General features: G+C 53.9%; 1 protein-coding gene across 3 annotated transcripts; it reads right to left on the bottom strand.

Moving 5' to 3' along the window:
• Positions 1-4,937: 4,937 nt before the first annotated feature.
• On the bottom strand, positions 4,938-21,474 carry YJU2 (YJU2 splicing factor homolog). 3 transcript variants are annotated; one of them, XM_029218284.1, is made up of 8 exons: positions 21,362-21,474; positions 19,282-19,382; positions 17,118-17,262; positions 15,043-15,177; positions 12,618-12,799; positions 10,959-11,079; positions 7,520-7,664; positions 4,938-6,705 (listed from the first exon to the last, which is right to left on the bottom strand). In XM_029218284.1, the coding sequence occupies exons 1-8, from the start codon at positions 21,383-21,385 to the stop codon at positions 6,506-6,508; spliced, it is 1,053 nt and encodes a 350-aa protein (XP_029074117.1). In that variant the 5' UTR covers positions 21,386-21,474; the 3' UTR covers positions 4,938-6,505. The 3 variants fall into 3 exon arrangements, with proteins under 3 accessions (XP_029074117.1, XP_029074119.1, XP_029074118.1); XM_029218286.1 differs by having other exon boundaries at positions 4,938-6,590; XM_029218285.1 differs by having other exon boundaries at positions 6,487-7,664.
• Between the last annotated feature and the right edge of the window lie 615 nt (positions 21,475-22,089).

Genomic DNA, 22,089 nt, shown 5'->3' with positions numbered 1-22,089 from the left:
CGCGGGGGCCGAGGCCGCGGCGGCTGGACAGTGACCCGGAGGACCGAGGCTGGCAGGAGCGAGCGAGGAGCACGGGAGGTGGAAACCCACAGGGGCTGACCTTGCTCCGGAGAGCGAGAGGTGTTGAGATGGGGAAGGGGGAGAGGGAGGGGAGGTGGAAATTGGCCGGGAAATGGAGGGCTGGACTTGACCGCGAGCAGGGATGAAATTGACCAGCAGAGGGGGTGAGCGTGACCACTATTGAGGGTCGAAATTGAACCAGGGTCTGGCGGCGAAACTGACCAGGAGATTGGGGTTGTGGAAATTGTTCCGGAGGTCACCGGCTAAAATGGATATTGAGGCAGCCGAAGGAAGGGGGGTTTGCAACGGAAGGGACGGGGTTCTGGCTTCCCTCCCCCAAGAGGGCTCTTCTCTGTCCCCTCTCCCCAGGGGACTAATTGCAGGATGGGGGAAGGGGTTTGGGGCAGCTGGCCAGGGGAAAGGAGATGGTATCTGTGCCTGGAGTGTGCCTTCGGCATCTGTCCCTTTGTGGTTTCTGGAGGTGGAGGCCGGGAGGGGGACAGAAATGAGAGGTGTCTCGCCTGGCCTGGCTGCCTGTTGGCAGCTGCAGCTGTCAGGGGGCGAGGACACTAACGGATTTGGGGGGAGTAAGAGAGGCAAAGGGAGCTGCTGGCCAGTTCCAAAGCAAACACATTTTTTTTCTTTCCCCATAAGGGGGCTTGCTCAGTGACCCCTAATAGAAAGAGTAAGAGAGGGGTAGTCAGGAAGGATGGAACCTCAGATTCCCTTCTCCAAGCCCCCTAGGGTGGGTGTGGCTTGGAGGGGAGGCAAGACCAGACACAAGTCAGAGCTGACACTGTTGTGAGCTCTCCCCCACTCCGCCCCCCGCAAAGAATAACAGTGGGGCCTGGGCAATGTCTATGCAGGCCACGCTTTGCTTTCCTGATTTGAAAAATGGGGTTTCTAGTAGGAAAAACTCAGAGAGTTGGAGGAAGGATCATCAGGAGGATGTGACATTTTTTTCCTGATGGGGAAACTGAGGCACAGAGAGGGGAGACACACCCCACAGCTCATTTCTGCCTGGATGCTGTGATATGGCCTGGCTTGGGATGGCATTCGACCCCCATCAGGTCTCTTCGTGGAATCAGAGGTTCTCCATCTCCCCTCCACTGTTAGCCCCATTTTCCAGATGGGAAAACTGAGGTCCAGAGCCGATGAGGCAAGGCCCCTCATGGCAGCTGGGGTGTCCGTATGTCCTCCCCTCCTCTTTCCTGGTTTGGCTGAGTTGGCCTCCACACGAACCTGTTGAACTCGGTCCTCCACCCCCGAAGAGCACTCACACAGACCCCACCCCACCCCGTCCTCTCTGATCAGCGACAAGGCAGCATCCCTGGGGACTGCCCAGGGAGCACGGCAAGTAATTGTCCTGTTTTTTGTCAGCCGCAAGGCAATACCCGGCTCGGGGATGAGCTGTTGACAGATCTCATCAAATCCGAGTCCTCTCCCTGTCAGATAAATACGCGATGTCTAAGGTATAAATATTTGAAAGGGGCCTTCTAATTCCGGTCTGTGTCAGGAATAGCAATTAGAGGCCCTGGAGGCAGAATCAAACGGCGTTTGACTTTCCTGCGCTTTTGAGCTGGGTTCTCCTGGGGCTGCCCCCACTCCCACTGCAGGAGCAGGGAGGGGGCTTGAGGAGCAGCGGGAGATGGTGGACGAGGGTTAGAGCCAGGCTGGAGGTCTGGCGGCCCTGCAGTGGTATGACCTTGAATAGCCAGTAACCCCTTGGGTTTTGCCTTTCTGATTGGGGGAGGAGGGAGCAAGAGAGCAAAGCCAGGAGGCAGGCACTGCATGGACAAAGGCAAGGAGGTGAGTGGTCTGGAGGTCCTGGGCTGATGGGGCCTCTTTTTCTCCAGCATTCAGGGTCTGAAAGATGGTCTATCAGGGTCTCCTCCATCAAGGTCTCCTCCCGGGTAGCGCTGGGTTTCTGGAATCCCAGCCCACCTGAACTTGAGTAAGTGACCTGGCCTGTTTTCCCATCTATGAAATGGAACAGCTAACCTTTGTTGAGCGCTTACTGCCTGGCACTGTTTTGGGTGCCTTAAAAAATTTTTTTTTTAAATAAATGTATTTATTTTTTACTTATTTATTTTTGGCTGCATTGTGTCTTCGTTGCTGCGCACGGGCTTTCTCTAGTTGCGGCAGGCGGGGGCTACTCTTCGTTGTGGTGCGCGGGCTTCTCATTGCGGTGGCTTCTCTTGTTGTGCAGCACAGGCTCTAGGCGCATGGGCTTCAGTAGTTGTGGCACGTGGGCTCAGTAGTTGTGGCTCACAGGTTCTAGTGCGCAGGCTCAGTACTTGTGGCGCACGGGCTTAGTTACTCCACGGCATGTGGGATCTTCCCGGACCAGGGCTCAAACCCGTGTCCCCTGCATTGGCAGGCGGATTCTTAACCACTGCACCACCAGGGAAGCCCCTGAATAGTATTTTCTTGTATGGCATACAGTAAGTGCTCAATATATGCTTAGGGTGGATGGGACCTCAGAAAGAAGCCAGAGGGGGTCCCTTGCTGGGGGCTGCGCCTGCTCTCATCTCACGGATCCCCATGTCTGCAGGGGGGATGGGAGCCAAGGCACCAGGACAGGAGGGGACCAAGTGGGGATGACCCCTGGTGGGACCTATAACCTCCTGATCTGATGGAGGAGACATGGCCCTGATTTAGGAGCTCCTAGTCTGATAGGAGAGACGACCTCTGCTCTCAGAAGCTCCTGGACACAGCCCTGCCTTCAGCTCACAGTCTGATGGGAGAGACATGGTCCTGCCCTCAGAAGCCCCCAGTCTGACGGAGGAGATGTGTGCAAGCGTTAATAGGCTCCCAGTCTGAAGGGAGAGGCACGGCTCTGAACTTAGGAGCTTCCAGTCTGATGGAGGAGGCATAAGACTGACCTTCGAAGTACCCAGTCTGACACAGGAAATATGTGCTTGCTTTCAAGGGCTCCCAGTCTAACACTGGCCTTCCAGGGCCCCAACCTGATGGGGGAAGCACAGACCATTCCCTGGAAGCTCCCAGTCTATAGGGCGTGGTGATCGAAGGTGTAGCCTTGGAGCCTCACAGTTTCAAAGCCAGGTCCAGCCCCTCACCCACTCTGAGCCCTTGGCCAAGGAGCCTCCTGCCATCTGTAAAATGGGGCGGTGGGTAAGGGAGCATGTGCCCGAGGGCATGGGTGGCAGAGCCCTGGCATGGAGGGAGCTTGGGGCAGCGCTTGGCCCTCAGCGAGAGCTTGGGAAGCAGGAGCGGCCCCTTGTCTCCTTTGTGAAGCCCAGGCTCAGGAGGGAGGGGGTTCCAGCATAGGGGAGACTACCCCCCCCCAGTCCCTCTGATGTGCTCCGGCAGCCAGGCAGCCCCCAGGGGAGTTGATGGAGGAGATTCTGGATGAGGCCTGACAGCTCCCAAGGACCAGATGACAGACATGGAACTCGTGGGGGACGGGGACTGTTGGCAGCGAGCAGGGAAGGGCAGGCTCCAGAGAGCAAAAAGGGGGTGTGGATCTCGGGGTGGTGGGCTCAGGGCAGGGAGTGAGGGGGCATGCAGGATGAGGCCCTGGAGGGTCAGCACACACAACAGACCCCCTGCCCAAAGTGTTGCTGCGCTGTCCCTCTGCCTGCTCGGCCCTGGGAACCCCTGCAAGAAAATTGGGGACCAGGAGACAAACTGTTCCCAAGACACGGGTGGGAGAGCAAAGCGTAAAAGCCTGCGGGGAAAATAAGAATTAAAGAAACAATTCCAGTATAGTGTGGAGGAAAGGGGAGGGTGGCAGAGAGTGGGCAGAAGCGTGCGGCTCCCTGGGCCTCAATTTCCTCATCCGTGAATGGGGAGATACCCACTCAGGCTACATAAATTGAGCACCTACTAAGTGCCTAGCTGGTCTTAGGTGCTGGGGACACACTCATCAACACACGGACCCTTGCAAAGCTCACTGTGCAGGGGGGTCTGCAGGTTGACCCTCAGGTGGCTCCTATGACCCCAACCTCCTGGTTGTCACACCAAGGTAAGCCCCTCCCCTGGAACGTGGGAGGGATCTGTGGCTTGCTTCTAACCACGGAACACTGCAACAGTGATGGGCCGTCACTTCTAGCAGACTCTCATGAAGCCAGTCCGTGCAGGCAAGGAACTGAGTGTGGCCTCTGGCTAAGGGTCCATGAGTAAGTGAATTCTGCCAACAACCACGTGGGTGAGCTTGACGCAGATCCTACCCCTGTCGGGCCTTCCAGTGAGACCCCAGCCGCAGCCAACATCTCAACTGCAGCTGTAACAGACCCTGAAGCCGAGAACCCAGTGAAACCACATCCAGATTCCTGTTGTTTTAAGCTGCTAGATTTGGGGATCACTTGTTACACAGCACTAGGTAACTAATACAGAGAGCCACAAGCAGTACGCACACCTCCTAAGGTACTCCCATCAGAACTACCCTACCCTGCTTTAATTGCAACATTAGCGCCACCTCTAGTATCATTTGTTTACATCTTATTTTGATATATGAGTAAATATTTTGGCTTTGCAGGTCACAGAATTGCTGTTTTAATCACTCACCTCTGCCACTGGAGAGCAAAGGCAGCCATGGGTGATATGCACACAAATGGGTGTGTAGGTGTGCCAATAAAACTTTATCTACAAAAACAGGCCACAGGCCACCTTTGGCCTGTGGATCAGAGTTTGGTAACCCATGTTTTAGAACGGAGTCAGGTTAACAATAATGTTAAGTAAATAATAGCAACGGATGGTGCACGTACGTGGCAAAAATTGTGGTGGATTAAGAGCAATGGCAGTTCAGGAAACCGTCTGAAAGAATGAATTGAAATGAAGCAGAGAGGCCCCAGCCCCCCAATTTTTTTTCACAACTACTTAAGCTGGGTGACTTCTTTACTTTTTATTTTTTGTTTTTATTTTTTATTTTTAGGCTGTGCCGAGCAGCTTTCGGGATCTTAGTTCCCCCACCAGGGATCGAACACAGGCCCTCAGCAGTGAAAGCGCCGAGTCCTAACCACTGGACCGCTGGGGAATTCCCTGGATGACATTTTAACCCAGAGTCTCTGAATGGCCCATGTCCAGGGCACTGTCTGCAGGATGCTGAGTTGGGGGAAAAACAGGCAGTGGTGTGCTGGTACGGGCTTCACAACTGGCTCTGGCGTGGGGAACTGGTTTGCAGCATCTGCCGATTTCCATGGTGTAAACACTCCGTGGTGGCCAATTTTAAGCCATAAATATGATGCTGCTGGGTGCAAAACTGGGAAGAGATGCACGAGGCATCAGTTCTCACTAGCTGCCAGTGTGGGCCGGCTTCAGTCCCCACCGTCAGGGCTTTTTTTTTTTTTTGGTCACGCCGAGAGGCACGTGGGATCTTAGTTTCCCGACCAAGGATCAATCCCGCGCCCCTTGCGGTGGAAGCGTGGAGTCTTAACCACCGGACCGCCAGGGGAGTCCCTGTCAGGGCTTTGGAATCAGACCCACCCAGGTCCTGTCTTCGCAGCCATGGAGCTGTAGTACAAGACCCCCAAGCCCTCATCAGAAGCCCTGGCTGGACCCCAGTTCACCTCGTTGTGCTGTCCCTAAGCAAGGAAATCACCGTAGGAAAGCGAATCCCCAAAGTGGTGGCATTTCATCCCCTAAACTCTGACAGTGAAAAACACAAAGCCTCATTATCAAATGCCAGATGACAATCTCTGTGTGTGTGTGTCTGTGTGTGAGAGGAGGGCTAACGTCTGTGACCCCGGGAGGGGTGGGAGACCAGAGATGGGGGCTGATCAAGTTGTGAAGCAGTCTGGCGGGGGCACAGGACCTTCAACTAGAAAATACTGCAGCAGGAGGAGATCACACAAGCTGGAATCTGGCAACCTTGAAAGAACATGAGCATTGGAATCAGACTTGCTGGTTACATGACCATATCAGCTTTCCACTGCTGCTTCACAAATTATCCCCCAACTGAGTGTATGAAACAAGGAACATTTATTATCTCACAGTTTCTGAGTCAAGAGTCCAGGACTGGCTAGGTTGCGTGCTTCTGCAGCCCCCTCCTCAGATGCTGGCAGAGAGAAGGTACCCCCAGGCCAGATCAGCAGGTTCCTTTCATGGGTTCCAGATGGTTCTGTGGCGGGGATGGAGCCAACCACTGGTGGGTGGGCTCACCCACGTGCCCAGAGCACCTCGGGATGTCAGCCGCGACAACCTCGAAGGCCTGGCAGAAGCTGCTCCGGGGATGTCGCCATGTGAGCTGGGGACCCCGAGCTCCAGAGGGGGGAAGGTGGGGGAACGGGAGAGAAACTGAGTCCCTCAGCTGAAGCCATTGCTGACCCCGCCAGCCTTGGAGGTCATTTGTGCTTGTCCAGTGGTGACTCCGGTTGGTCCCAGGGCCTCCTGCCCCGACCATGGGCTGGAGCTGGCTGTGTGATCTTGACCTGGGGAAGGGCCTGGGGGCAGGGCTCAGTTGCTGCCACTGCTGTCCTCGCTGTCAGAATACACACCCAGCTGGCTCAGGGAGGAGGTGCCAGACGTCTGGGGCGCAGGGCCAGCCACCTGGCCGTTCTTCATTGCATCTGGGGGAGAGGCGAGAGCTAGCCCACTGTGCCTCCTCGTCCCGGCAGCCCACCTCGGGACAGTTCCAGGCGGGCTCGGCCATTCCTGCTTGTTTGCAGCCTTTGTGGAAAGTGCCTGGCAGACCCATCACAGTTTAAACAGCACACCCCTTGACCCAGCAGCTCTGCTTCTGAAAGCTGATCTAGGTGGGCAGAGGTGCCCATGCCAGGGGTGCAACACAGAAAACGGAAACACTCCAAGTCCCAAGTGACAAAGAGGGGCAGACCCTGGCTCCACCACCCACCCTGGCTGTGTGGCTTTGGGCAAACAGCTTCACGTCTCTGGGCCTCAGTCTCCTCATCTGATAAATGGGGTAATAACTGTTCTGATAACAATGGCTCGTGTATCCGCAAGGCTCGCTGGGTGCCAGGATCTACTGCAGGCGCCCGACATGGAGCAGCTCATGGAATCAGCCCCCAAACCCTACGAGGCCCTACGAGGTTGGTCCTGTTGTCACGAGCAGCTTCCAGGACAGGAAGCTGAGGACCAGGGTTGAGGGCCCTCGACCAAGGCCACAGAACAAGCACGTGGAAGCAGAGGGATCTGCACCCAGGATCCCTGCCCTGGAAGCCTGCTCTTTCCACCTCATCGGGCCGACCTCACCCTAATTCTCCATCTCCCGAGGGTCCGAGGAGCCACACACACAGAGCATCGGCGGCACAACCACTGAGGTGCGGACAATTTGTCCTACACGCCTCTATCTGACTTGGGTTTTAAAAGCAAGCACTTGCTCCTTTTGTAATTACAAGAAAAAAAGGGAACTGTAGCCCTTCTCCCCTTACCCCTGGTTGGGGGCACACCTCACCCCGCACCGGAGCACCGGGGGTGCTGTTGCCACCTGGTGGCCACCCTTGGCACTGCATGAAGCTAAGGGACTGCAGGAACCTACCTGGGGCGGGCAGGACTCCTCCTCGCTGGATGCTGCGGCCCAGGTCTGTTTTCTTCACCACAACCAGGCCAGACAGCTGGGGACTGCTGCCAAAGGTGCCCACACTGCGCTCCCAGCTCTCTGCCTTCCTCTTGGCTTTTGGGGCCTACAGTTTGTGGCGGGGGTAACAGGGGGCAGGCATGACTGAGGGGTCTGTCCCAGATCCTGCTCCTTCTCTGGCAGCCCAGTTCCTAGTCCCCAGCTGAGCCAGGATCTTTACCATTCCCACTCCCCCTGCTGTGCTGACCAACTCTCTCCTGCTCGAAACTCCTCTGTGCCCCCCACACCCTGCGCTTACACTTCCTAAATCACATTGTGACCGCTCACCTCCACGCCTTTACCCATGCCATTCCCTCCACCTGGAATGCCCCTTCTGCTTCTAGTTCACTTGGTGAACTCCTACTCATCCTCCAATACCCATCTCAAGTATCTGCTCCCCTGGGAAGCCTTTCCTCACATTTCAAGCTCAAGTGCGTGCTGCATGTCTGTGCCCGCAGTGGCCTCCACTGCCTTATTAACTGCCTCCGCAACCAAGCTGCGGGGTCCTGCCTTGTTCACTGCTGGGTCTGTAGTAGGTGCTCAATCAACATGTTTGAGGGAATGACAGAAGATGGGGGCACCCACTTTGGGGACCAGTTAGCGGGAGGCAGAGAGGGGCTCAGCCCCACCTCCAGCTCTTCAGTCGCACCAGAAGAGACCCCTTTTATCTGTTTGATGTTTAAATAGAGGAACTGGAAACCACTAGATGCAGAAGGCCCTGTCGGAGCTGGGAGCTGAGGGTGCAGGGGGAGCATGATGGCAGGGGGCTGCCCGCACAGAGCTCACCATCTGGGGAGGAAGAGGGTGGATGAGCGAGTAGATGCTCAGGACACCATCGTCTTTTTCTTTTTTTGGCTGCATGGCATGAGGGATCTCAGTTCCCCGACCAGGGATCAAACCTGTGCCCCCTGCATTGGGAATAGGAAGTCTTAACCACTGGACTGCCAGGGAAGTCCCCAGACACCACTGTCTTGATCAGTGATGTGAAAGAAAGAAGTTAGGGTGGCGTGACAGCGTCGGGGGGACAGCTACTGCTGATCGGGGGCCAGCAGAGCCGAGGCCAGAACGCAGTGCTGAGGTCAGCAAGCAGAGATGGGAGGCAGGACTGAGCCTGGCCCATCCGAGGGGGCTGGCACAGTTGGGGCGGGGAGTGGGGGCAGGAGGAGGACACAGCGGCCTCACTGCATCCCCTGTGTGTGGTAACCGAGACAGAGGCCGTCCGCTGGGGGCACAGGGAGAGACCGGCAGTCCCAGCCGAAGCTTGCTCATCTGGCACCAGTGAACTGACTGGCGGAGCTAGCTGCTACCCTTCACCTTTCGTCAAACGCCATTCCATGTCCCCATTAAACTAAACCCAGGGAACACAGGGGTGAAAGAGAGATGCTTCCGTAAGAGTTATAGTGAAGTTTGTGTAAAGCAAAATACAAGAAGTCCACCATCAAATTAGCTACGAGCAAGGTAACTGTAAGAGACTGGAAGGTGGGCTTCCCTGGTGGCGCAGTGGTTAAGAATCCGCCTGCCAATGCAGGGGACATGGGTTCAAGCCCTGGTCCAGGAAGATCCCACATGCCTCAGAACAGCTAAGCCCGTGCGCCACAACTACTGAGCCTGTGCTCTAGAGTCCACGAGCCACAACTACAGAGCCCATGCGCTGCAACTACGGAGGCTGCGAACCACAACTACTGAGCCTGCGTGCTGCAACTACTGAAGCCCACACGCCTAGAGCCCATGCTCTGCAACAAGAGAAGCCACCGCAATGAGAAGCCTGGGCACCACGACAAAGAGTAGCCCCTGCTCGCTGGTACTAGAGAAAGCCAGCACAGCAGCAGCGAAGACCCAACGCAGCCAAAACTAACTAACTAACTAACTAAATTTATTAAAAAAAAAAAAAAAAAAAAAAGACTGGGGGGAAATCATACAAGGCCAGACTGCTTTGAAAGTACCTTCAATCTCTTGTTCCACTTGAAAGAAAAAAAGAAGAGGAAACTTTAGACCATGAATTCTGAGGCTGGTTTATGCAAGAGAGACAGCGTGAGAACTCTGATCAGGGATACAGCCTCAAGGAAAACACCTTGGTTCTATGTCAAAAGGTTAATGGGTGAGAGTGAGAGTACGCGACCCCCAAACCCGCTCTCTTCAGACACTCACAGAATTCTCAGCTGGAACATGGCTGCCTCAGTGAAAGACTACATTTCCCAGCCTCCTTTGCAGCAGGATGTGGTCAGGTGGTTCAGTTCTGACCAATGGGGTGTGAGCAGAAGGATGTACTCAATCAAGGGTATAGTTACCCTCAATGTCCTCCTCCCTTGTCCCCACCTCTTTCCACTGGCTGGGATGCAGACGTGGCACTGAGCTGCCTTGCAATGAGGGCATCATCCTTGGGACGGCAGGACAATGAGGACCCGGACACCAGGGTCCACCTTCTCTGTTCTGCACAGCCCCGCACAACTGTTATTCGAGAGAAAAGTAACTTCCATGTAGTTGAAGTGGCTGTCACTTGGGTCCTGTCCAGTGGCTGGACTTGTATTTAACTAATACAGACCAGGAACATGTTTTGAATTAAAATAATAAGTTTCTGGGGGTGTCTGTGCTATTTATGATTTCCCACTTTAACCCCCTCCTTCAATTAACAAACCAGAGTGGACTTGACCACCTTGGATAAGACATCTGTGGCGGAAAAGGCTAGCTCCCTCCCCAAACGCTCTTCTTTCTTTCTGCCAGCAAGGGCAGCTACAGGAGGCAGCTCCCAGCCTCCCTTGCAAAGGCAGGATGAGGCCATGTGACTATGCCCGGCCACTGGGACTCGGGGGGAATGGAGGTGGGCTGCATCTGAACCTGGGCCTCCAGGCGCTGGCTGGTGGTCCTCCACACATGCTCTGCCTTCCTGCAGCTGGAACCCCAGGGTGCTCTGAGCCAGCTGTGACCGCGGAGTTGGCATCCATGTTCTAGGACGGGACAGAACCAGGAGATGGGAGGAGCCTGGATCCCTGAGTGACTGCATGGAGCAGGGCTGCCTATGAGTCCAGCCCAGGACTGTGAAGTGACTGAGAAATAAACGTCTGCCTGATGTCTCTAAGTGTGGGGAGTCTCCCTGTTTCTGCAGCTGAAGCAGGGGTGGAAAACTACAGTCCCGGAGGCCTGTCACCTGTTTTTGTAAATAAAGTTTTATTGGCACCCGGCCACGCCCACTTATTCATGTACTATCTACGTAGCAAGTTTAGTGCTATGTTTAGTGCTATGATGTGGAGTTGACCACTTACGACCCAGACTGGCCTTTCAAGACAAAGTTAAGCCAACCTCTGGCTTACTCTGTCCCTGCTTCACCTGAGAGCGTGTGGAGATGCAGGCAGGCCGCACTCACCTCGTCCAGGATGGCGGTGGGGTTGGGCAGGAGGGCCTGCTGGGGCTGGGTGGGGGCAGCATCCTCCTCTGAATCGGAGTCTTCCAGGAGTCTTCGTTTCCTAGATTCTTCCACTAAGGCCCTGCGGGAAGGAAAGTGGGACTTGGGAAAGTGCTCTGTTGTGGGACAATGGCCAGGACCCCTCCACACACACACACTGAGGTGCGCTGCCTGGCTGCCCCGTCCTGATCTCACTGAGTGGGGGATGGGGATGCACAAATAACTTTAAAATAAAATTCTTTGTCCAGGGGCTTCCCTGGTGGCGCAGCAGTTGGGAGTCCGCCTGCCAATGCAGGGGACGTGGGTTTGAGCCCTGGCCCAGGAAGATCCCACATGCTACGGAGCAACTAAGCCCATGCACCACAACTACTGAGCCTGCGCTCTAGAGCTCACGAGACACAACTGCTGAGCCCGTGTGCTGCAACTACTGAAGCCTGTGTGCCTAGAGCCCATGCTCCACAAGAGAAGCCACTGCAATGAGAAGCCCAGGCACTGCAACAAAGAGTAGCCCCTGCTCACCGCAACTAGAGAAAGCCCGCACGCAGCAACGAAGACCCGACCCAACACAGCCAAAAATAAATAAATTAAATAAATTAAAAAAAAAAAAAAGTTCTTTGTCCACTGAGCCCAGTGGGGTAGTTAAGTGCCTGGAAGCCAGAACCATTCTGGGTTTGAACCCCAGCTGGGCGGCCTCAGTCAGGGCTGTGCTGGGAGCTCCTTGAACCTCAGTTCTCTTGAACACCATAACGACAGAGCCAAACTCAGAACAGTGCCTGGCACCAAGAAGGGGCTCGCTAAATGCAGACTCCTCTCACTGTTATTTATGCCAACCCAACAGCAGCTGGTATGTGCCTGACCGTGTTCCAGGCCATGGATGCAGAGGTCAGAGCAAGTCCCTGTTCAGACTTTAGATGAGGGGAGATAGATAATAAATCAGGAAAGGGGCAAATCAGCAAGAAGGTTCCAGAGAGTGGGAGGTGCCAGGCAGAAGCATGAACACAGCAGGCCTGAGGCCAGATCCTCAGAAAGGTTGGCTCACCAGGCCAGCCCTTGGGGGGGCATCTGGATCTGGACTTGGGGGCTCCTGTCACCCTCACTGATGGGGGGCTCCTTGTCCCGACACTGTGCAGACACGGGGTCTGCACGGGCATCTGCTCTCCTCCTGGGTTTGGGGTCTTGGCCGTGCCGGGCCAAGGTGCCTGAGTGACCAGCCCCCAGTGAGAACCCCGGGCTGGGTCTCGTGGGCCTCCCCAGGGAGCGCCCCTCCCTCTGCTGTCATGTCTCATCTGGGGGGATTAAGCCTGTCCTGTGGGACTCCACCGGGAGAGGCCTCTGAAAGTCTGCGCCCGGTCCTCCAACTCTGCCCCACCTGCCTTTTCCTTCTGCTGATTTTTCCCTGTAACTTTTCACTGTAATTAACTCATCAAACCTGGGGGTGATCCTGGGGGCCCCGACACAGACGCCATGAGACACAAAGTGAGATGGGGAGGGAGATGCAGGGAAGGCCTCCCTGAGATAGTGACGCACGAGGGAGCTGTGGAAAGGTCTGGAAGGGGGCATTCCAGGCAGAGGGAAGGACCCTGTAGAGGCTGCGGGGGGGGCAGGCGCCCCGGGACTCACGCCGCCTCCCGCTCATCCTCCGCCTGCTCGTGCTTCCGCTGCTCCTCCTCCGACAGGCGGTGCTGCCGCAGCATGGCCTCGAAGTCCACGTGCGCCTGCCGCTGGTTCAGGTCCTTGAGCTCCTGCAGGTTCTCCAGAACCTCCATCTCCAGCTTGGAGTCCTTGGTTCTGTTCTCCAGCACCTGGCAGGTGTGCAGACGCAGGGCTGTGTGAGCTGGGATTCCACCCCTCCACGCAGCCTGCGTGGCCTCTGGGGTCACCATGGGCAAGGGGAGACCCGCCTACCCCGGGGCCTCGATCCACAGCACCCGGCCCCACAGCTGTACCCATTTCATGGCTCGGAACACTGAGGCTCAGGGAGGGGAAGTGACTGCCCAAGACCATGCGGCTGGTCAACGGTGGAGCCAGGTGGCCTGGACTTCCAGCCTGGCTCCGTCACTAAGCAAAAGTAATAAAGATTTAAAAAAAAGATGATCTGAGCAACTGGTGTGTGCCAGGCTCCAGGCTAAGATGTTTCCAGACATAATCTCGTTTAATCTTCACAATAACTCCCACTTTACAGACAAAGGAACTGAGGCTCAGAGAGGTGAGGTCGGCCCCGCCAGGTCTCAGAGAGGTGGCTTTGGAGCCAGGCGGGGCTGGGAATGAATCCTGCCTTGGCTGCTTCCTGGCTATGTGACCCTGTTGAACTAACCCTCTGGGAAATGGCAGTTGTGGTGGTTTGAAAATACGTCCACAAATTCTTTCACGCTCCTCCCTTCCAGAGGTGGAGCCTAACTCCCCTCCCTGTGAGGGTGGGCTGTTGTAGTAACTCGCTTCTGATGAACACAACAGGACCAATGACGGTGTGTCCCTTCCGAGACAGGTCATGAAAGGCCCGGGGCTCCTCCTTGTTCTCTCTGGGACTCTCGCTGGGGGAGGGGGAGAAGCCCCCATGTTGTGAGGAGGCTCAAGCAGCGCTGTGGAGAGGCCCATGTGGACAGGACATGAAGCCTCCAGGGAATGGCCACGTGAGGGGGCCACCCTGGAAGTGGCTCCTCCAGCCCCAGCTGAGCCATCAGATGAGGCAGCCCCGGCAGACAGCTTGACTGTGATCTTGGGAGGGACCCACAGAGCCATCTAGCAAAGCTGCTCCTGGATTCCTGACCCTCAGAAACTGTGGGATAATAAATGCTGGAAGTTGCAAAGTTTTGAGTTGATTTGTTACACAAGGACAGCTAACCAGTACCAGGGTAATAACCCCGTGCTGGCCAGTGTAGCAGTAACTAGAGCAGCACATGGACAGCACTGAGGGAGCTCCAGGAATACAGCAGACTGCCTCGAAGGCCTATTTCCCTCCCTGCTGCTCCGCACGGCTGCTGAAAACATCGGATCAGATCTGACATGGCTTGACCAGAAAACACAGCTGGCAGAGGCGTGAGGGTCCAGGAAGAGATGGGAATTATGGGGGTGGGAGGAGACAGAGGAGAACATGTACTTCCTACTATTTATGAGAAAGACGAAAAAAACTGTCCAGTTAAAGATGAAAATAACTTCTTTAAGGGATAACAAAAGGAGTATCAATATTTATGAATTACTATGTGCCAAGCTGTGTTCTAAGAGTTTTATGTGTATGAACTCATTTAACCCTCACCACAAGTGTACGAGGGGGACACAATTCTCATCTCATTTTACAGATGAGGATGCTGAGACACAGAGAGGCCAAGTGCCTTGGCCAAGGTCACACAGCCAGGATATGGTCAAGAGAACGTTTCCTTCTCTATTTCTAGTCTTAATCCAAACTAGCCTAATGGGAACCTCCTTAGAAAACTGCGGGGCAGCTGGCTGCAGGAAGCACCTGGCGTTCCGAAGTCCAACTTCCTGACTCCCTGTTAGTTTTCTCTTGCTGTGCCACAATTTGCCACCAGCCCAGTGGCTTAAAACAACACGAATTCATTGTCTCCTGGTTTCTGTGGGTTGGGAGTCTGGGCCGACACAGCTGGGTTCCCTGGCAGTCTTGCTAGGCTGAGATCAAGGGCCCAGGGCCCTCTTCTGAGCTCACTCAGGCTGCTGGAGAATTCAGTTCCTTGTGGTTGTGGGACTGAGGTCCCTGCCTTCTTACTGGCTGTTGACTAGGGGCTGTTCTCAGCTCCTAGGGGCTGCCTGCTGTTCCCTGCCACGTGGCCACTTCCACAGTGTCAGTCCTTCATGTCTCTGACGTCCTCTGTCTCTGACTCTAGACCGGTATTAAGGGGACCATCTGGATAATCTCCCTCTTACAAGGGCGACTGTGCCATAGTTTAACCTAACATAACTCAGTCATAGGAATAGGATCCTTGTATGCACAGTCTTGGGACTGGATGAGGTGTGTGACCAGGAGTCAGGGCTCTGGGAACATCTTAGAGTTGACACACACACACGCACGCACGCACCTGCGTGCACTCACCTTCATGGGGTTGTTCAGCTCCTCGTCCTCCCGTTCCTTCTGCACCCTCTTCTCCTCCTCCTCCAGGAGCTTCTCAGCCTGGAAGTTCCGCGTGGCTCCATGCTCCATGGTGTAGTCTGTGTTTTCGGGGTCTGTCTGGGAGGGAGGATGGGCAGACATCAGCTCCTACATCTCTGAGCATCAAGAGCTTCTGCTGAACAGCAGCCAGCAGCCTGGGACACCTTCTCTCTGTGTTTCACTCCTCTTAATACCAAATCTTTCTTTTTCTTGCCTTATGGCTTTGGCGAGTACAGTTCTTTCTTTCTAGTGCTCCTGTCCCCTTTTGCAGAATCGCTGAACTCCCGAGCATAGACCTGCAGACCCTTCTCCACCTGCCCACTCCCTCCCTCCTGCCCTTCACCTTCCACATGTTTGCAAATAGAAGTCTCTGGACCTCTGCACATATCTTTTCTGGTGTGTGTGTGTCTGTGTGTGTGCGTGCGTGTGTGCACACACTTGACCTTCTCCCCTTAATTATGAATTACATATCAAGTATGTACAGAGCATGCTCCTATTTGCGTTTATAAAACGGAGAAGCAAAAATATAACATGGTATCCTGGATGAGACCCTGGAACAGAAAGGTGACATTAGTAGAAAGATTGAAATCCATATCATGTCTGGAATTTGGCTAACAGTAATGATCCAGTGTTGGTTTCTTACTGTGGCGGATGCACTGTGGAAATGGAAGACGTTAACAGGAGGGGAAGCTGGTGAGAGGCAGATGGGAACTCTCTGTGCTATCTTTGCAACTTCTCTGTAAATCTAAAAGTATTCCAAAATAAGAAGCTTACTATTTAAAAAGAAAGAGCAAGGAAGAGAGTGATCCCTGTGTGTGCATGTGTATGCAGAGCACATTTTTTGAAAGCCATACAAGAAACTGTTATAAATGTCTCTATGCATGGGGGCTGGCTGGGCAGAGGGGAGCAGTAAACAAATTTTCCAGTGTTAATCCTGCACTACTGTGGGGGTTCTGTTTTTACCATATGCTCACATACACACACACACATATATATACATACACACATATATGCAATCCTAGTTATTTGAAATTCTTCACTATAAAGGCCGATTTATAACATTTTGCCATAGTTTCTCTAATCTTAAAAAAATTCATACATATTCATTAATATCTAAATATATACATACTTCATAATTCAGGTAAAAAAAACCATTTTCTGGAGACAACCCATATGCCCATCAGCTGGCAAATGGATAAAGAAAATGTGGCCCATCCATACAGTGGAATATTATTCAGCCCTGAAAAGGAGTAAAGCACTGATACATGCTACAACACTGATGGACTTTGAAAACGTGATGCTCAGTGAGAGATGCCAGACACAAAAGGCTACAGAGTGATTCCACTGATAAAGAAATGTCCGTAACAGGCAATCCACAGACACAGGAAGTGGATTCGTGGTTGACAGGGGCTGGGGAGAGGGATGGGGAGTGACTGCTGACAGGGTTGGGGCTTAACTTTGGGGTGAAGAGAACATCCTGGAATTAGAGAAGACAGCTTGGTACGTTAGGAGTATAAACCACTGAATTATACAATTTAAAATTAAAAGGGAGAACTGCATGGCATATAAATCATATCTCAGAAAGCTGTTGTTAAAAAAGTAATTAAAATATATCATTTTTTAATGTACTTATTTTAACCAAATCTTGTTTTTTAACCAAAGGAAAAAAGTCCCTAGCAAAAAAAATGCTCAAACAGTACAAAAGTATGTGAAGAGAAAACTATATGCTCTCTTCATCCTTTCCTCAAATCTCTAATACCACCCTTAGAGTAACAAAGTAAAAACGTGGCTGCTACTGGCTGTGCAATATTCCACTGTACAGTAGTTTGTCCCTTGAATCCCATCACCATACATCTAGGTTGCTTCTGGTTTTTTGCCTTTATAAACAACACTGCTGTGAACTATTCCCCAAACCTTTGCTGTTTCCTGTGGAGAAGGTGAAATGGGATTTCCCTGGAGGGAGAGGACAGGAGCACTGACCCCCAGGGGAGGAAGGACCAGCCTGGCTGACCGCCTACCTTGAAGGTGATCTCTGCCAGGCAGCGCGTGCACTTGATGTAGAAGCGGAAGATGGGCAGGCCCAGGTAGGACTCATTCTGCACTGTCTCTTTGCGGGCGTTGAACTTCTTGCCCTTGTAGATATATTCTCCACATGTCTTACACCTGTGGGGCAGGACAGGGACTCAAGCCATCTCGGTACCCTGATTCTTACTGGTAGGACGCTTTAGCATTCTGGCAGATGGCTGCTTGCATACCTCCAGGGACGGGAAGCTCCCCACCCCGCAAGAAGACTGCCCCACTGTGTGTACTGATTCCCTTAGACGGCATACTCTTCTCACTAATATCTGGGTCTCGGCTGAAGTGTTGCCTTCTTGGGAAGCACCCAGACTACCCAGACTAGGTGAGACTCGCCTATCACCCATTCCTGGAAGCAAGCCTGGAATTCATGGGGCATCCTGACCTCCAAAGTGCGGATTCCACCAGGAGGGATGCCACAAGAAGCAAGGTAGAGCTCGCGCACCCTGCCCTCCCGCGGCCCCTCCTGCCCAGATCCTGTGCTCCCTGGCCTCCTGGCTGTCCCTACAAACACCCCAGCTCGGTCCCACCTCCGGGCCTTCGCCCTTGCAACTCCCATAGCCCGTGACACCTTCCATTCCTCAGATCCCAGTTCTGCTGGCATTTCTTCTGACGTTTGCCTGACCACCCGGCCACCGTCCAGTCTGTCTGTCTGTCTCTGTCTCTCTCTCTCATGACCCTCTATGTGTCCTACATGCGCCTTTCATGAATACGCCTGAGCCCTTATGTATTATCTCTACTCCCCACCAGGTGGCTCCAGGGGGTCAAGTCTTATTTATTTATTTATTTATTTATTTATTTATTTTTAAAATTTTTGGCTGCGTTGGGTCTTCGTTGCTGCGTGTGGGCTTTCTCTAGCTGCGGCGAGTGTGGCCTACTCTTCATTGTGGTGCTCGGGCTTCTCACTGCGGTGGCTTCTCTTGTTGCGGAGCACGGGCTCTAGGCACGTGGGCTTCAGTAGTTGTGGCACATGGGCTCAGTAGCTGTGGCACATGGGCTTAGTTGCTCTGTGGCATGTGGGATCTTCCCGGACCAGGGCTCGAACCTGTGTCCCCTGCATTGGTAGTTAGATTCTTAACCACTGTGCTACCAGGGAAGTCCCGGCGGGGGGGGGGGCAAGTCTTGATGCCCACAGTGTCCCTGGCACCCAGCCAAGGCCCTGGTGCACAGCAGGTACCCAGTAAGTGACTGCTGAGGGAAAACGAATGAAGGAAGGGGAGAGAGAAAAGAATACGTAAACACGGGCTGAATTTCACTAACAAAGGTGGCTTTGATTACCACTTCGTTTCAGATGTGCTAAGATGTGAAAAATTGTAGTGAGGTACAGTAATTCCGAAGCGGTATAAAGGACGAGGCCTGGGAACTGTGATGGGGAGGGAAGGATGGAGGGGGTTGGGAGGGGGATCCGGAGGGCTTCTCTGAGGGGGTAAGATCTAAGCCAAGTCTTGAAGGGTGAAAAAGAGCCACCCAGGGCTTCCCTGGTGGCGCAGTGGTTAAGAATCTGCCTGCCAATGCGGGAACACGGGTTCGAGCCCTGGCCCAGGAAGATCCCACATGCCATGGAGCAACTAAGCCCGGGCGCCACAACTACTGAGCCTGCGCTCTAGAGCCCGCGAGCCACAACTACTGAAGCCCGCACACCTTGAGCCCGTGCTCAGCAAGAGAAGCCACCACAATGAGAAGCCCACGTACCACAACGAAGACCCAACTCAGCCAAAAAAGAAAAAAAGAAGAGCCAGCCATGTGAGAGCAGAAAGAAAAGTGTTCCAGGCAGAGGCAACAGCTTGTGCAAAGGCCCTGGGGCGGGAACGGACAGGACTGCTGGAGGAAGTGAATGTACATACAGGACCTTGTCTCGTGTGCTCACTCTTACTACCAGTGACTGAGATCTCGACACAGGCACCAGCTGGGAGCTCTGAGACATCAGGGAGATTAGTCCTGAACGGCAGGAGGGTGAGGTCTGGCACGGTCACTCGCTCACTGGGTCCACGCCTGAGCCAGGACCGACGACCTGGTCTGAGCACTGGGGACGGGATGCTCTCTGTGGGTGCCGGGCACTGGGTCTGTCCACCACGACCAGTGCAGGGGCCCCGCAGGGTCGCTCACCTCATGTTGAAGGGGGCCATCAGCCGCACCACATACTGCCGGTCTTTAGGAAGCTTGAGCTTTGGGATTTTTGAAGGGTCGAAGTCGGGTGGGTAGTATTTCTGTGGGGAGGAAGGAAGGGTCAGGGGAGCTGCTTTCAGACGCAGGGGCAGTCTGGGGGCAGAGGGAAGGGGCTCTGGGGAGCTGTGTCTGGGTCCCCAAGACCACTCTCACGTTTGAGGATTTGGTGAGAGGACTCCTAGGACTTGCATACACTTGTCCTCATGGCTACTATTCATTACAGCAAAGGGATACAGAGAAAAACGAGCCAAGGGAAAAGGCATGTGGGGAGGGGCCCAGGGAGACCGGACACAAGCTTCCAGAGACTTCTCCTGATGGAGTCAATTCTCCCACTGATATATTGTGACAACGTGTGTGAAATGTCCCCCAGGGAAGCTCAGGAAGACCCAGCACCCAGGGTTTTCATTGGGGGCTGGTGTGTAGGCACCTCTGCCCGGCACGTATGACGATTCCAGACTCTAGACTCCCGGAGGGGAGCAGGTGCTCAGCATAAACCACACTGTTTGTACTAACAGTTTAACCCCAAGGAGCCATTCTTTTCAGAGAACATTGGGAACCATCCCAAAATTCAGGTTCCCGGATACCAGCCAAAGTCCAGCATTGCAAGCCAGGCTTTCTAAGGCAGCAGCCTCAAGCCTGTTGCATTAACTCTTTCTGCACAGAAGCCTGAGATGGGAGATGTGGGGAAGGAGAGTTTGGATTATGAAAGAGAACTACATACGATAATCAGAAAATAAAGCACTTTGCATTTTGAGCACTTACTAGGCTCCATGTAGTACACAAAGAGCTTTATGTCCCCTGCCTCATGGAATTCTTGCAAAGACTCTATGAGACAGAGAATGGTGTACCCATTTCACAGAGGAGGAAACTGAGTTCTGGTGGTTTCAGCTACTCAGGGTCACACAGTGTGAGCAGCAGATCCAGGATTCAGACCCAGGGACACAGCTCTGGGGAAACTGTGGTACAGTGATTAGGAGCATCAGTTACAGAGCTGGTGGGGAGGGGTGTCTGGGTTTGATTCCTCTATTCTCTGGCTATTACATAACCTCTCTGGGCCTCAGTTTCCTCATCTGAAGAAGGGATAACCTGTCCCCCTGAGAAGACCTGATGAACAAGGCATATAGAGCTGTGCCTGGCACACAGAAGTATCTACCAGCAAGTTATGGAAATAGCTGGGCTGCCAGTTGGATCCTCGGGATGGAAGGACTTTCACGGACTCCAAGTCCGGCACACTGCACTGGGTCTGGCTGGGGCTGAATTCCTAATATAGGTGTTTAAGAGATTAGAGCACTGAGTCACTGTAAGAGACATCATCCTGGGCTCCAAGCCACCAGTCTGGAGAGGTCTCCTCTCTACTCCGTCCAGACATCTTAGGCTTACACACTCCCAGGCTGGGGAGCTCACCCCCTTCCTGGGAGCACACACCCTGCTGAAGGGCGGGGAACAGGGACTCAGAATTCCGGAGCGCTCTTCTCCAGAAGCTGAATCCTGCCTTTCAGAGACCAGCTCCACACCCCAGGAGTCCCAGTTTTCCCCAACAGAACTGGGAGAAGTTGAGGCAATTGGAAGGGTCCCTGCCAGCAGAGCAGAAGAGCTTAGCAAAGTCTAATCCCTCCAAGGAACACGATTGGCTAGAACCCCAAGCGGGGAGACACTTAACAGAGCCACGCCTCCTGGAGATGAGAATGTAAAGTGAGAATACCAATATCCTAAGGAAGCTCCGCCCCCAACGGGAGTGACTGGATATTTCCTTTCAGAAAATCCTATCAGAAGTGAGTGGGTAAATAGCCTAAGCTCCGCCCCCACAGGTGACTGGGTACACCCCAGCCTCGAGAGGAAGGCTTAGTGAAGGCCCACCCCCCGCAGACGGTGATTAGGAGGGTTCTAGAGAGCCCCGCCCTGCAGAAGGCCGTTGGGGAAGAAAGCAAAGGCCCTAATAGGAGACTATAAGTAGCCCTCCTCGGCCCGAGCTCCGAGATGTCCCGCCCCAGGTCGAAAACCCTAGTTGCCCAATACTTACGTTTAAAACTTTTCGCTCCGACATCTTTACCTCCTACTCTTCTCACGACCACGAGAATACTGATTAGGCTGAGTGCTTGTCGAACTTCCCCGACCATCTATCCTTGTATTTCCGCTTCCGTCACTTCCTTCAGCCGCTGTTATTGGCTGCTGAGTACACAGCTTGCCTTTTCATTGGTTCAGATCCCCGCCTGTCAACAGTCGAGTCCGTCTGTATTCCCTCCCCAGTTGCAACCTCGGTAAGGGCGCAGCAAAGGGTTCCGGCGTCGGTGTGGATTTGAAGTTCCGAGGAGGAGGCGCTGCGCCCTCTAGAGGTGAGCAGCGACTGGTTAAAATTTCGTCGTCACGCGACGTGGCTGCTGGTAGCTACGTTCCCTGTGGTTTGTTCTTTTATTCAGCAAACGTAGAACTCAGCGTTGAGCGCTTACCTTGTGTGTTGGGCTCCGGGAACCTACACATCGTTCCCGTGTCCCTAGCGCTCACCTGAGGACTGGGGCAGTTCTTACGATCCACACAGCTCCACAAGGAAGCACCCTGGACGCCCCCCCACACCCAAGTTTATCTTGAGTCACAGTTAGAGACTCAAAGACCAGGCTCCAAACCTACCTCCCCCTACAAACATTCGCTCCCAGATGTCCCCCCCGTTGTTTGCCTCTGAGTTGTCCCTCTAAAGACGTCGTTCCTTCCCTAGCCTCCTCCCTTCCTTTTACAAATGTTTGTTCTGTGTCA

The sequence above is a fragment of the Monodon monoceros genome, unplaced genomic scaffold, assembly GCF_005190385.1.
Source record: "Monodon monoceros isolate NGI ecotype Baffin Bay Population unplaced genomic scaffold, NGI_Narwhal_1 Super_Scaffold_12, whole genome shotgun sequence".
Taxonomy (NCBI): Eukaryota; Metazoa; Chordata; class Mammalia; order Artiodactyla; family Monodontidae; genus Monodon; species Monodon monoceros.
Note: the sequence above shows the minus strand (reverse complement) of the source record. Positions and strands in the feature narration are given on the sequence as shown.